The sequence below is a fragment of the Clarias gariepinus genome, chromosome 14 (genome assembly GCF_024256425.1).
Source record: "Clarias gariepinus isolate MV-2021 ecotype Netherlands chromosome 14, CGAR_prim_01v2, whole genome shotgun sequence".
NCBI classification, from domain to species: domain Eukaryota; kingdom Metazoa; phylum Chordata; class Actinopteri; order Siluriformes; family Clariidae; genus Clarias; species Clarias gariepinus.
Window position 1 is genome coordinate 20,419,845 of NC_071113.1, and position 16,765 is coordinate 20,436,609.

General features: G+C 40.6%; 1 protein-coding gene across 1 annotated transcript in view; it reads right to left on the bottom strand.

Annotated features, from left to right (window-relative positions):
• The window catches only part of LOC128541034 (cadherin-12), a 169,532-nt gene that overhangs the window by 82,809 nt on the left and 69,958 nt on the right, over positions 1–16,765 (bottom strand). Inside the window, exons 4-5 of the mRNA XM_053511116.1 lie at positions 16,350–16,517; positions 14,483–14,670 (exon numbers count right to left, since the gene is read on the bottom strand). Coding sequence (XP_053367091.1) covers positions 14,483–14,670; positions 16,350–16,517 — 356 coding nt within the window. The remainder of the gene's footprint in view (positions 1–14,482; positions 14,671–16,349; positions 16,518–16,765) is intronic.

Genomic DNA, 16,765 nt, shown 5'->3' on the forward strand with positions numbered 1-16,765 from the left:
AAATAACATTTCTGAGCCTAGACCTGACCAACTCCAGACTCATCAGCTCACACAACCTTATTCCATTGCTCCAAAGTCCAATCTTTATACTTCCTAGCAAATTCAAGTGCCTCATGAGTCTCACTAACATGTGGTTGTCTTATGGCCTCCCATTAGTTTAGTCTCAATCGTGTGAGTTCATATTGTGTGCATATAAAATGCTCTTACTTTCCATATTAAACATATCCAAATTTTTTAACAGTTGATTTTACCATGTAAAGTGTTTAAGTGATGTTTTTTTTCTTCAACCACATTTCTTCCACAAAGTTACCACTATCCCAGGTTTTGAGAATGTGTGTGTGTATATATATATATATATATATATATATATATATATATATATATATATATAGATAGATAGATAGATAGATAGATTATACTCAGCAAAAAAAGAAACGACTCTTTTTCAGGACTGTGTATTTCAACAATATGTTGTAAAAATCCAAATAATCTTACAGATCTTCATTGTAAAGGGTTTAAACAATGTATTTGATGCATGTTCAACTAACCATAATCAATTAATTAACATGCACCTGTGGAATGGTCGTTAAGACCTTAACAGCTTACAGAAAGTAGGCATTTAGGGTCACAGTTCTAAAAACGCAGGACACTAAAGAGACTTGTCTACCGACTGTAAAAAACACCCAAAGAAAAATGCCCAGGGTCCCTGCTCATCTGCGTAAACATGCATTAGGCATGCTGTAGGGAGGTATAAGGACTGCTGATGTGGCTAGTGCTCGATACATCCGAATATCACACCTGCGTGACAGGTACAGGATGGCCACAACAACTGCCCGAGTCACACCAGGAACACACAATCCCTCCATCAGTGCTCAGACTGTCCGCAATAGGCAGTCCATGAGGAGGAGATGCACTGCAGTACTTCAAGCAGCTGATGGCCACACCAGATACTGACTGGTACTTTTGATTTTGAGCCTCCCTTCATTCAGGGACACATTGCGAAACATTTTTAGTTTATGTCTTATGGTGTTGACTCTTTTGGTGTTCATACAAATATTTACACATTAAGTTTACTGAAAGTAAAAAAAAAGTTGAAAGTCAGAGGATGTTTTTTTTTTTGCTGAGTATAGATAGATAGATAGATAGATAGATAGATAGATAGATAAAGCACTTTTTGAAATAATGCATCTTTCATGACTGCATGTATTATTATTAAATCATAATAAGTAGGGTTACTGTAAGTGAAAACTTCATTTTGTTTATAAGTCTTTTCCTCTGGTGTAGTTCTCATGTCATTTGGCAGTTTTCTTTACAAAACTGATCGCACCATGGAGACTCATCTGCTTCTCCCTGTTGTTGTCCTCTTTTAGAAACCCAAAAAAGGCTGCTTCATTTTTAATACGGCCTGGATATTTGTGTTGTGTTGAGTGCACTATTACAATAGCTCAAATGCATTTCAATCTTTCTCTTTCTTCCCTTTGCTTTTTTTCTTCTACTTACTCTCTTGAGTGGATGAACAAATGGATTAAAAACAAGCACAAGGATGCAGTAAGTGGAAGCACACACAGCTTCCTATGACTGTCTCTAGGGCATCACTGGCATCTTTGTTGCAGTATTTTGTGTGGGTAGCATATGCTCGTGTCTGCTACCTCAAACACCTGAAATAATTGATAGAGCTCAAGCTCATGCTTTTTGTTGTTGGGATAGGGAACTGTGAATTTCATTCTGCTTCTTTTTGTTTTTGCTATTGGGCTACAGAAGTGTTGTTTGTTTAAATTTAATAGTATGTCATAATAAATGATAATGTCACTCTTATAAAAACTAAAAACATTAAACATGGGTTTATTGTAACATTTGTAATGGGCTCCAAAACATCTGTGTTAATTTTTGCTTAGTATTTTGTTTGTTTGTTTGTTTGTTTGTTTTTATTTTTCTGACAACTTTAAGGTTGAATGCCACTTTATCACAATAGAACTTGTTAACACGTTAAAAAAACTTAATAAACAAAAGGATAAAAGGAAACATAATGGATAACAATTAGGTCTCACTTTTGCACTAAAGCAGGCCATATGATAGATTGACTTTCATATGGGATGAAATTATGGTGTTGTTTTTTTTATTATGCTACCTTATTATAGCAACAGGCATACTAAATACTTGTAATAATTGTTTGTTTGTTTTTTTTCTTCAAAAAATGTGTTAAATAGTGATTTAGCGACCTACACTGCCAATGTGCCAAAACATGTACAGGCGCTTACTTTCATTGTTCAAGGTTTTATCACTTTGAGACTTAAAATATCTTCTTTCAGAATCCATGGCCTCATAATCCATTTTGCACCTACACCCCCTGCTGTTCTTTTAAGATATTCAAAGTAAAATATCAGAGCGCAATCTCACACTTTCTCTCATTGTTTTGCATAAATATTAGTCTGCTTCCTTTGTGCTCATGTTTTTTTAGCATAAATCTCTTACCTCCTTTTGTTTGCTGTTTGCTTAAGCTTTTTGAATTTGTTGCTTTAAATATAAGCAGGATCTGAAGCTGAAGTTTTAGCGTTAATTATGAAAAGGTCTTACTGCTGGTAAATACAGGAGGTGGCATTGTTCACACTTGAAATAATTCTGTAAAGCAGCATTATACACAAATATAAAGCATTTAAATTATGTTCCAAGTGGTCACAACTATTTCTTGGTGTGCCTATACCCATTGTGATGTCGTTTAGTCATCTGCTATGCACTAAGGGATATAACTCATCAAGACCAGGAGGGCTGCTAGCAGTTAACTTGCTCCCTAGAGATTTACAGTTCAAACAGGAAATTAATGACATTTTTTAATGGAGGAATAAAATGTCTCACAGTGGCTGTGGCATGGGGGGAGCTCAAATGATGGCTCAGATGATGGCCATTAGTATAAGAGGGTTATTTGCCCACGACTGACTATAAAAAGTAAAATTAGAGTTTGAGAAATTTAAAGGTAGGAGAGAAAATCATAGACTGTATTGCTTATAGTCAACGTGGTGTCGTGCAAAATTTTCCATTGTGCTCTACTACAAAATCTACCGGTCTAAATAAATATATATATATATAATTTAAGTTAATGGGGGTTGAAAATAAATGCTAGATAACTTAATCTGTTTTTGCTATAGGGAGAGAGATACTTGCAGCTTATATATTACTTGTACTAACCAGTGGGAGGAAAGCATTATTCATTTTCGATGACTAATCATTGTATGACCCACTTTTGGGGATTTGGGGAATATTGTACTGTTGTTCTATGGAGAATAATGCTGCTTAGTCTGCACTGCATTGTTCTTGCAGCATTTCCATTTTATTTTTATTTCTATGCTGAACATTGCGTAGAGGTGTAGGTGGTACGATGTGCTCCAAGATCCCTGGTTCAATCCTGAGACTATGCAAATATTTCATGTGTTTTTTTTTTAGATATGCATGGGCTAAATGAAAGTCATTTCCTTTGCTTGTAAATCCCAAAATTATTTTAGTAAGTTTATTTTATGCATATGCTCCTGATCCACCGCAACCCTGACCAGGTTAAAGCAGTTTCTAAACATGAGTGAATAAATGTACACAAAAATATAGACAGTATTGTGCCACGATCATGGGCAGGTGGTCCATAACTTTTGCACAGTACTTGATGTATATTTTTGTATGTGTACATTTATTCACTCATGTTCAGGAACTGCTTTATAATTTCCTCATATTTTGCTTTTAAAGAGACAGACTTTCTTGTGTTTTAACATAGTCTTAATAAATCGTTCTCCAGGCTTCTTGAAGGCCTTTTTTGGCTCTTATTATTAGCAAATTTTTGGTTCTCATTTTTATTCCAGTTCATGTACCGTTTCGAATTTTTTTTTTTCCAGTTTTCTAAGCCACATAGTGACCTATGAATAATGTCAGCATAAAAATGCATCTAACCCAAAGCATGAACCAGAAAAAGCAGATGACATATGATCAACTGGTGGTTAATATATTGGTGATGCTGAATGGCAGGTACAGATGAAAGTTGAGGTTGTTACATAAATAACCATTTTTTTTTAATTGTATCTTTGCACAGTAAAACCTTGGTTTCCATGTCATTATTGTAACCAACATAATGTAATTTAATATGAAGAAATTGCAGAGTACCATACATGTTTCTTGAGCCAGCCATACATGATGATATTAAATTTAATCTATTCCCCACACTCAGTGGTTTTTAATTACAAATTAGATGATAATATACATCCACTAAAAAAAATTAAGAATGTATAATAAAACATGTATACTATCCAAGCAATGCATCCAACAAGCTGAGAAGAAGGCTGACTTATTTTCCACAATGAGCATGCAACCCAGCAATAATTGGCAATATCAGAAATCTGTTTGTTATTATACACAACTTTACACATACATTTTTCAGGGTCAGTCACTTGTAAAAGCTGTATCACATTTAAAAGGAAGTCCAATGATGCTCAGCTGGCAGTGACTAATTATTGGTCTTTTTAAACCCATTTCCAAGGCTCCTGCCTCCTAGTTAAAGTCCATTCAGTTGTAAAATCTAATAAAAAAAAATTCTCATCCTATTTTGATCCTACTTAGAAGGCTTACTGTGTATAAATTTAAAAATAAATAATCACACACATGGACACATCTCTCTGATCTGTTCATGTTTGCTCTGATTTCAATCTAATGTAAGAATGAATGTCCTTCATTTCTTAAGATTCATGAAAACGTCTCGGGTTACTTTGCTGTAACCCTGTTCCCTGAAAAGGCGGGAACAAGATGCTGCGTGAAAACGCTATGGGAATATCTTTTCATGTTGCCGGTTGTGAAGCATGTGTGTACCAAACACGCCAAATTTTGGCTTATAGAACCTCGGTCAGGTGACGTCATCTGATTAGATGCACCTGCAGGTTATAAATAGGAGTGAGCCGGCAACATTCCTCAGATTGATTGCCTGAACGGACGTCCGGTCACGTGGGCAGTGCGGCATTGGGAAGCAGCATCTCGTTCCCGCCTTTTCAGGGAACAGGGTTACAGCAAAGTAACCCGAGACGTTCCCTTTCAAAGGCTACACTTGATGCTGCGTGAAAACGCTATGGGAACGAGAATACCAACGTCGCCGCACTGCGAGTGTCTGGACCCCGCATTGTGTAGCGTGTGCGCACAAGGCTGAGAGGTCTCAGAACTATGTCTGGAAAGCTGACTCGAGGACTCGTGAGCCCAGAGTGACAGGAACATCCAGACTATAAAATCTAATAAATGTGTGCGGAGAGGACCAGCCCGCCGCGTCACACACTTGTTGCAGGGGAATACCTCTTGCTAGTGCAATAGATGAAGCAATCCCCATGGTTGAATGAGCCCTGATTCCTAGAGGCGAAGTGAGCCCACGCGCCTCATAGGAGAGAGCAATAGCATCTCTCATCCAATGTGACATGGTCTGCGTAGTAGCGGCCGCCCCCCAGTTGCAAATAAAGAGCTGCTCTGATCTATGCCACTGGCAGGTGCGGTGGACGTAAATCCGAAGAGCACGTACTGGACATAATAGGTGAAGTTTCTCCTGCTCCGAAGCTGTAAAAGGCGGAGGACAGAAGGCTTCAAGAACAACAGGGTGCATGTTTGAAAATGGAACTTTCGGAAGATAGTTCGGGTGAGGATGCAGAATGGCCTTGACTAGCCCATGGGCAAAGTCCAGGCAGCATGGGGAGACTGACAAGGCGCGCAGATACCCAATCCTCTTGAGAGAGGTAATGGCCATAAGAAAAACCATCTTAAGAGTCAGAAGCCTGTCAGGCGCTGACTCTAGTGGTTCGAAAGGAGTGTCAATTAGACCTTCGAGCACGATAGATAAATCCCATGAAGGGGTCGTGGCTCTAGTGGGTGGCCTCAACCGTTTAGCTCCACGAATAAAACGGGCAACTAAAGGGTGTTTTCCCACAGTAATCCCCTCGATTGGAACGTGGCAGGCTGAGATAGCGGCCACGTACGTCCTAAGGGTGCTAGGGCACAAGCCCGAGGACAACTTATCTTCCAGGAACTTCAGCACTGAAACAATTTGGCAGTGGACTGGGTCTACCTGCTTCGTCATGCACAAACTTTCGAAAACATTCCATTTGAGGGCATAAGCTTTCCTAGTGGAGGGAGCTCTAGCGACTGGAATAGTGTCAATAACGCTGGCTGGGAGACCAGCTTGACTTAGTTGGTCCCGTTCAGGGGCCAAACGTAAAGGTTCCAAAGCTCGGGTTGGGGATGAAATATTGTCCCCTGGGCTTGAGACAGATGATCCCTCCTGACTGGAATCATCCAAGGTGAGCCATCGAGGAGAGATATTAGATCCGAGAACCATACTCTGGCCGGCCAACGGGGCGCTATCAGTAAGAGGCGCAAACCGTGTTGACGGACCCTCGCCAGGACTCCCGGGAGCAGAGATATTGGCGGAAACGCATAAAGGCGTAAATTGGGCCACGTATGGGCCATCGCGTCCAGACCCAGGGGAGCTGGATGAGTCAGAGAGTAGTAGAGAGGACATTGTGCTGTCTCTTGGGAGGCAAAGAGGTTCACCTCTGCTGTAAAGAATCTTTCCCAGATTTGGCTGACTATGTTGGAGTGGAGTTTCCATTCCCCGTGTGTCACAGCTTGTCTGAACAGTAAATCTGCTCCCACAATCATGTGCCCTGGAATGTAAATCACCCTGAGGGACAGAAACTTGTCCTGTGCCCAGAGCAGAACCTGATGCGCCAGCTCGTTCAAGCGGCGCGAGTGCAGTCCGCCCTGGCGATTTATGTAGGAGACTACCGATGTATTGTCCACCCGCACTGGAACATGGTAGCCTCTCAGCTGCTGGAGGAAGTGCTGTAGGGCCAAAGTTAGAGCCATCATTTCGGGGCAATTGATGTGCCATGCGAGAAGATAACCTCTCCAGTGCCCTTGAGCTGGACGGCCATCCAAGACCGCACCCCAGCCGGTAAGGGAATCGTCTGTCGTTAGCATTTTGCGACAACAAGACGGACCTAGAGTGGGACCCAAGGTGAGAAACTGGGATCTGAACCACATAGAAAGGGTACGATGTCCTTCGAGCGTAACCCTTATTCGCCTTCGGGGATTGGCCCTTGTATGAAATCCCCTGGCTCTTAGCCACAACTGAAAAGCTCTCATGTGCAGAAGGCCCAAAGGTATCACCGTGGACGCAGCTGCCATGAGGCGTAAACATTTTTGAAAGTGATAAATAGTCACTTCCTGGTCTAGTCTGATTTCCTTGAGGGCGCTGAGGATGGATTCGACACGAGCAGGAGACAATTGTGCCCGCATAGTGATCGAATCCCATCTGACACCCAAGTATGTTGTCCTCTGAGCCAGAACGAGAACGCTTTTGGTAGCGTTAAGTCTCAATCCCAGTGAATGGAGATGAGCTAGGACGACATTGCGATGTCGGAGCGCTAGCTGCTGAGACTGGGCCAGGATTAGCCAGTCGTCTATGTAATTGAGAATACGGATGCCCTGGAGTCGCAAGGGAGCCAGGACAGCATCCATACATTTTGTATATGTGCGGGGTGACAGAGCTAGACCGAATGGAAGGACCTGATACTGGTAAGCTTCTCATCCGAAAGCGAACCTCAGGAACTTCCTGTGTTGTGGCAAAACTTTTATGTGGAAGTATGCGTCCTTTAAATCTATCGTCATGAACCAATCTTCTAGTTGGATTTGCGAGACAATCATATTGCCGTACCCCAGTGTTTACGGGGGGTGCCCGGCTGCTGATGCTCTCTTTCTGTGCCTCTCGTCTGGTGAGATTCAGATCTGGTCGAGGCTGGGTGGGCGAGGGCCTCGACTCTTGAGCACGGCGTGGGAGAAATTTCCCAAAAGCCTGTTCATACAGTTTAGCTTCTCAGAACCTAGTGGCGACAAAATTTACAGCGTCGTCATATAGGCCGGAAGGTGAGACAGGGGCATCAAGGAGGAATCTTCGATCCTTGTCCTTAATGCCTGTCAGGTTTAACCACAGGTGCCTTTCAGCGGTCACCAAGGAAATCATGGAACGGCCGATTGCACGGGCTGTCTGTTTAGTCGCATGTCATCTAATTTAGATTTTTTTGGGTGAGCCTGCTCCTGTGGCCAGTCAATATGCAGTCGTTCGGCTGCACGTGCTATAACTTCGAGCAATTCCTCATATTCTCTCTCATCTTTTGAGGAGCGTTCTGAGGAAGCAACTTCCATTTCCACAGAAGCAGGAGAACGAGTCTCTTCAACACATCTGCGAGAAGCACCGGAGTGCGCTCGTGAAGTGGAAGGAGAGACATCGGGATCAGGGGAGAGGGCGAGAGAAAGGAGGGACTCCGTCTCTCGGGCCTCGGCCAGATCTGCTTGTGATCCCCATGAGTGCAGCGCGGCTCGTGGTTCCCTAAAGAACGCGAGGCACGCGCGAAGCAGCTTCATGGGGAGAAGATCACAGTGCTCACACTCTCCATTAAGCCCTTTGAGAGCGTGCTTCTCACCCAAACATTCGAAGCAGAATGTGTGCATATCGCCCTCCGAAAGGAAATTTTCACAAGGAGGGGGACATCTTACTCTAAACTCCGCCATACTATCTGGTGAGTTTTATGAGATTTAATTCAGCTTTCAACAATTTTGTATTTTTGTTATGCTTTGCTGACACACACGCGCACAATGCGGTGAAGAGAAAGATCTGAGGAATGTTGCCGGCTCACTCCTATTTATAACCTGCAGGTGCATCTAATCAGATGACGTCACCTGACCGAGGTTATATAAGCCAAAATTTGGCGAGTTTGGTACACACATGCTTCACAACCGGCAACATGAAAAGATATTCCCATAGCGTTTTCACGCAGCATCGAGTGTAGCCTTTGAAAGGGAACTACAACAGCAAACCGTATATATTTAAAAGAAAACATACATATGTTTATTTTAGAAATATTCATTAATAATAGGAAAATACAAATGTTTCTGAGATACATCCAGGTACACAATACCAGTATATGTCATTCAACCTGCTTTAAACAGTGGAAAATGAGACATTTTTATGAGGTAGACAAAGAAAAAGGAAATGTGATTTTTTTTTTTTATGGCTTGAGGCAACTGGAGAAAAATAAGACATAGCATTGGAGTTTAAAATTGACAATCAGTCTGCTTTTTACTTTAAAATAAAGGTTCCTCTATTTGAATGACTGCTGTTTATGCAAGCTTTTCTCAGCCTCATTTTTTTCATCTCCCTTGTGTTTTTTTTTATAGCTTGTGTTGACAAATGGAATTTGAAATCACTTGCAAAGCATTTTATCACTTGACGGATTTAATAACAGGAGGATATGCCCAATGTAGTATGTGTACTCTGTGTGTGTGAGAGAGAGATGAATATTAGTAATATTTTTCATTTATGTGACACAAAGCACTTTAATTAACTAACCATTTTTGTCATATTTTTCATTAGAAACATAATACGTATATATTTCTTTTGTTTATATTCGTAAATTTTGTATTGTAAAAATTCATGTGTCAACATATTTAAATTAAGGGCAGGATTTTCCCTTCTATAAAATATGTTTAAAAAAGTTAAACATAAATAAATAATAGTAAATAGTGGTAAACACTGGTATGTTTAGTATATTAAACTCAATAAATAGACTGAAGGACATTTACAGACTTTATTTAATGTAGTAAAATAGACACAATAAATAATATAAAAAAGCTGGAACCAAGAAGTACAGACCAAGTATACCAAGTATCATGGGAAAACGAAAATACACCCTTTAGGAATTCTAAATTTTTTATATCTTCTTTGTCTTTCGGCTGTTCCCTTTCAGGGGTCGCCACAGCAAATCATCTGCCTCCATCTATCCATATCCTCTGCCTCCTCTTCTCTTACACCAACTACCTTCATGTCCTCTCTCACTGCATCCATAAATCTCCTCTTTGGTTTTCCTCTAGACCTCCTGCCTGGCAGTTCAAACCTCAGTATCCTTCTACCGATATATTCACATCTCTCCTCTGAACATGTCCAAACCACCTCAATCTGGCCTCTCTGACTTTATCTCAAAAACATCTAACATGGGTTGTCCCTCTGATTAACTTATTGTTGATTCTATCCATCCTTGTCACTCCCAAGGAAAATCTCAACATCTTCATCTCTGCTACCTCCAACCCTGCCACCTGTCTTTTCTTCAGTGCCACTGTCTCTAAGCTGTAGAGCATCGCTGGTCTCACCACTGTCCTGTACCTTAGTACCTTTCCTTTCATTCTCGCTGATACTCTATCGCACAACACACCTGAAACTTTTCTACACCTATTCCAAGCTGCCTGTACCTGCCTCTTCACCTCCTTTCCACACTCTCCGTTGCTCTGGACCGTTGCCCCTAAATACGTAAAGTCCTGCACCTTCTCTACCTCTGCTCCCTATATCCTCACCGTTCCTCTTGGGTTCCCCTAATTTACACACATGTATTCCGTCTTACTGTGGCTAACCTTCATTTCTCTGCTTTCCAGAGCATACCTCCACCTCTCCAAATTTTCTTCCACCTGTTCCCTGCTCTTGCTACAAAGCACAATGTCATCTGCAAACATCATAGTCCATGGAGATGCCTGTCTAACCTCATCTGTCATCCTGTCCATCACCAGAGCAAACAAAAAGGGGCTTAGAGCTGATCCTTGATGCAGACCCACCTCCACCTTGAACTCCTCTGTCACACCTACAGCACATCTCACCACTGTCTTACAGCTCTCATACAGTACATGTCCTGCACCACTCTAACATACTTCTCTGCCACTCCAGACTTTCTCAAACAACACCATAGCTCCTCTCTCGGCACCCTGTCGTATGCCTTCTCTGAATCTACAAAGACACAATGCAACTCTTTATTACCTTCTCTGTACTTCCCCTCCATTCTTCTGGAATCCTTTCACTCTCCAGGATCTTTTTAAACAAACTAGTTAGAAACTCTACTGCCACCTCTCCTAAGCACTTCCATTTATTTTAAAATTATCCAATATTTACAAAATATAGAATAAAAATAAAACAAATAAAACAAAGTAACTTTGAAAAGATTTGTGGCTGGTCAGGACAGTGGAGCAAGAAGGGTGTCGAGGCTCAGCGTGCTTACTTTGTGCTTAATACAGATAAGGCAGAAGATTATGAAATGCTAACAGAAGAGATTATGGCCAGATGTGGACTCTTCAGCACACAGGCAGCTTGTGAATTCCATCAATGGAACTATAATCCACAAACACCGCCATGTTAAGACTTATCACCACCTGATAAGACTTGCCACGTGCTGGTTACAAGCCACACACCTGTCCGCTCAAGAAATCGTGGAGTGGAACTCAGCAGATCGGGTGCATCGCTTGATCCTGCAAAAGGAACAGAAAGCCGTAGGCATGCGAGCCCCCACCTTTCTGCGCAGCCACTACCAAGGACATCTCAAAGCAAAGAACACTGCTGAGAAAATTCAGGATAGTTTTTAGGATAGTGTCCGGGACTCGAAGCAGAGGTAAAAACGTTTTGTCAAAGAGTGTCAGAAAACCGAAGCAGAGGTAAAAAGCTTTTGTCAAAGAGTGTCAGAAAACCGTGCCTCGAAAGCCTGCTTCAACCCCTCTCATTCCATTACCTGTTATGAACATTGTCCACCTTGAAGAACATTGCAAAGGAGTTGGTACACTTCTTCAGTGGCATGGGCTTACCGAAAGAGCTCCTAACAGATCAAGGTAATCCTTTTATTTTTAAACTGTTATCAGATGTATGCCGACTGTTGCAGGTCAAACAGATCTGCACCTCAGTAAACCATCCTCAGACTGACGGCCTGGTAGAGCATTTTAACCAGACACTAAAGAGGATGTTATGATTTATCATTAATGAGAGTGGACGGAACTGGGGTCTGGCATCTACAGGCTTCACAGCAATCAAACAATTATTTGGAATACGGCCCCACTGTCTGCTCGACAAGGCCAGAGAAACTCGGGAGAAACAACCATCACCCTACAGGTCAGTGGTAGAATATGATCTTAAATATAAAATGAAGAATGTACTAGCACACAGTGTGTCTGTCAGAGGCCATACCGAGCACCTGAGGCCCGCAGTCGCGACATATACGCAGAGGTAAAGAATACGCTACAGAATGCCATCATCGAAGAATCCACCAGCCCCTGGTCCAGCCCCATTATAACGGTACCGAAACCCGCCCATGCCACAACTTTAGACAGGTGAACCAAGTTCGACGCCTACTCACTACTCCGAGTGGACGACCTTATTGAATGGCTGGGAAAAGCACTGTTCATTTTGACAACAGGTCTCACAAAGACGTACTGGCAGGTCACTCTCACTGCTGAGGCCAAAAAAAATAAATAAATGCATTCAGTACCAACCAAGGACACTGGCAATACCGGGTACTTTCGTTTGGTCTACATGGAGCACCTGCCCTGTTTCAGCAACTGATGGATATCATACTATGCCACCACCGCACGTATGCGGCTGCCTACCTGGATGATGTAGTGATCCAGTCGAATAGCTGGGGGGATCATTTCTTCCACTTCTCAGATCCTAGAAGAAATATGGAAAGCAGGTCTAACAGCTAACCTGAAGAAATGCCACCTAGGATATCGCACAGAGCGCGGACTACTCAAGCCGCAAGAGAAGAAAATCAAAGCAGTACGCTCATACCCACAGGCCACAAAAAAGAAGCAGGTATGTGTTTTTCCCGGGCTAGCCAGTTACTAAAGATGCTTTGTGTCCAACTTCTCCTCCACAGCAGCACCCCTCTCCAAACTTTTTAAAAAAGGGCACCCGGAAGAATTAGAAACAGCATGTTGCATAAAGCCAGCGGCTCATATATACTTACGATTTTGCGCTTAATTGGATCAAGGGAAACACAGTGCGCGTTTAACTTCCATACACCTAAAAATGGGGCGGGGCACTCTAACTCGCTTCGGCTGGCAAAACATTACTATCCAATGTCCCACTGTTATTGCTCGCCTATAAAAGGGCTAGGAAACTTCCGCTCGGTGAGTAGGATGATCAGGACACACCAATTAACCTGTCTCTCCTGTTTCCTTTATCCCTTAGATTCAGACCGATCCAGCACGTGTTGAAACTGCAACTAATGATGGCGCTTCCGTCATGACTCACGCTCGAGCTCTCCCGTGGCACATGAGCATACGCCACATGAGAGGCTGCAAAAGTGTCCAACCTGCTCCAGACATACGGGCCTCTACTAAGCCCCATGCATTATCCAGCTACAATTACAGGAGATACCTTTTGCTGCACTTACTATATATCCTGAGTTGAAGAGAAACAATGAAGAAAAATTATAGGATAATGCAGTAACTACTCCTGGTATCCTTGGTCCACCCTAGAGCTCACTACAGTCCTCTTTGGCAACTTTAACAGCCCTGCCTCATCGCAGTTAAAAACTTGGTGAGGCAGGTTACCATGTAAAAAACGTAAGAAACCATTAGCTTATGAAACTCGGAAGTGAACTGCCTTAGCATCTGAACTCCCAGCCTCTCCATGCCTCACAACACTGAATGCCACATGTTCCAAAAGACGTGGCCACTGCTTTGATATTCACATGACTCCTTATACTGCATCTAATACCATTATTTCTTTCTTTTTTTTTTTGCTTAAATATCATGCATATCGTTGATGTAGATTTTTTTTTATAAAACCTTGCGATGTTGGCCACTTGCATGCCTCCATCTCCTGACTTGTGCCTGTGCACAACTTTATCCTGGAGATCTTTTGACAGTCCCTTTACACCCATAATTATTTGATTGCTTCAGTTGCACTACCAGGGACTGAAATTATCCGGCTTTTTATGCTTTTTAATTAAAATGACCACAGCTGACCAAAGTTGAAAGTTAGATGGCACTGTGTTCCATTGAGATGCAAGTAACAAGAAGGCAAATATTAAAATATAAATAAATAATAGTGTTACTTTTACAGCAATGAATACACTGTGGTTAGTTGCCATAATTAGGCTGTAGCATACTAGTCATCACAAACGCCATGTGAACGTACCAACTAAATTTCCATAATTAAATAGCTAAATAAATTGTATATCAAAAGTGTGATGCTTATAGACATGTGAAACACACTCACAGGATAATGTACACATAATCGCACTTTTATAACCTTTATTTTTTTAAATGTCTTTTTAAAAAGTCTTTTAACTAGCAATCAGCATAAAGAGTGGGAGACAAATCTATAACCTGTATTTATGTCTAACATGAATTAGTAAATGAGTTATGATTGTTCTAGAGTATGGAATAACATATGTATATTTGATAGTTGAAAGTATCATTTTAGAAGTTGAACAAATAGATTTGCATTAAAGGCATATGAGATCAATACACAAAAAGAATATGCTCAAACATATTAGAATCTCTTTTAGGCAAAATAAATTTTAATGACACCTGTTGTGTGTGTGTGTGTGTGTGTGCGTGTTAGTCAATGTACAAAATGCATTGAAGGTCAGTGATTAAGCTTTACCTGTCTAAGAATAATGATGCCTTCCTGGTTGTTCTCATTGGTCATGATGTCAAACATTGTTCCTCCATCTCCAGGGACAATGCTATACTCCACCTCAGCGTTCTTGCCAATATCCAGGTCATGGGCTTTGATTCGGCCCACAGCAGAGCCCACTGCTGATGACTCAGGCACTCGCAAGTGGAATGTATCTGATGTACAAAACACATAATTAGGTTACATAAATACTGGACTAAACTTAGATTTAAGTCAATCCAAGCCAAATAAAGATCGATGTTAATTTTAAAATCAGTTACAAGTTTGCTATAATGAGACTGTATATTTATTTATTTATTGAATTAATAGATTATGTTAGTTTTTTTTTAAAAAAGACATGCACAGTACAGTACCAAGTGTTGAGAGTAGGGATGAATGGTCCATAAAATTTAAAAGGAATACAGTGCAGTAGAAAGTATTTGCAGGGCTTTACTTTTTCCATATTTTGCTTTGTTACAGCCTTATTTTCAAATGCATTAAATTCATTATTTAAAAAAAAAAAATCTACAAACAATAATAACAATGTAACAGAAGTTTGTGTGAAATCTTTGCAAAAAAAATAAAAATACGTATTCACAGTCTTTGCCATGACATTCAAAATTGCTCTCAGGTGTATCCTCTTTCCACCAAAGAGGATACACCTGAGCGCACACCTTGAGATGTTTCTACAACTGATTGGAGTCGACCTGTGGTAAATTCAGTTGATTGGACATTATTTCAAAAGACACATTTGTCTATATAAGGTCCCACAGTTGACAGTGCATGGCGGAGCACAAACCAAGCCATGAAGTACACAGAATTGTTTGAAGACCTCTAAGACAGGATTCTAACAAAGTACAGATATGGGGAACGGTACAGAAACATATCTGCAGCATTAAAGGTCCACATGAGCATAGTAGCTTTCATCATCCATAAATAGAAGAAGTTAGGAACCACAAGGACTCTTCCTAGAGCGGAAGAGTCCTGGGCAGAACAGAAATCGAGTGTTTGGGGAAGAAGGGCCTTTGTCAGGGAGGTGACCAAGAATCCGATGGTTTGTATGAAAGAGCTCCAGTGTTTCTCTGTGGAGAGAGGAGAATCTTCCAGAAGAAAAAACATCTTGTAGATAATTGCAATTGGTGCAAAAGGTGCTTCAACAACACAACAAAAAATTCTCATGGTCTGAGAGTTCTTCAGGTGCCTTTTGGCAAACTCCAGGCAGCTGTCATGTACCTACTTATCATGTTACTAAGGAGTGGCCTATGAAATATTTTTTATTAAAATGTATTATTCAGTACTACAGTAAAACTACCCCTTCTTTTAAATGTATTTTATTTTTGTAAAACCACAATAAAAATCATCTGATCATGGTCTTCAATATTAAGCAAATACAACTTCAGTAAGGCAATGAATGTGATTTTTCACCATGCAATTATTTATTCAACCAACAAAAATGAATTAATAAAGGAATGAACCAATACCCTGTAGTTACTTTCCTGTATGACTTTTTCTCTCACATTGTTGTGGAGAAATTTTGGGCCCTTTCTTGTGTACAACATTAAACTTTAGTTCTTAGAGATTTTGGGGCACCCCTTATGCTTAGACAACTGCTCGTGACCGAAAAATAGAAGACTATGAATAGTAATAGGAAATAAATATAAAAATTAAAATAAAGGGAAAAATAAAAATAGGAAAGAATAAAATAAAATATAAAAATTAAAGTAAAAAAAAAACACAATAAAAATCATCGTACATACAAGCAACAACATACATTAACAACAAAACTCCACTGGAACCAGCTAGCTAACTAAGAGAACTAGTTAGCTGTGATGAATATCATAACAAAGTATCTTACTTTTGGAAAATCTGGGTGGGTTGTCGTTGACATCACTAAGAGTAACGTTGATGGTTGCAGTTCCTGCCAGCCCTCCAAGTTGGCCCCCCATGTCTTTGGCCTGGATAAGAACCTGATAAAGTTCCTTTACTTCACGATCCATTTTAGGTAAAGCAGTTCTAATAACTCCTTTACACAAACAAATAAATAAAGAGAATAAGCATCAGTTTGGATATCAGAGAACCGTGCAGGAAGTAGGAAGTAAATAAGGAAACTGTTTTTACGTGGGGAAAATATGGAAAATTTTTATGTAAATTAAACAACAAGATGTGCTATTAATTTAATTAATGAATAATTATCATCAAATAAAAAAAACAAACAAAAAATGTACATTTGGAAAAAATCATACAAATGTATCTAAATGATTAAAATAAACA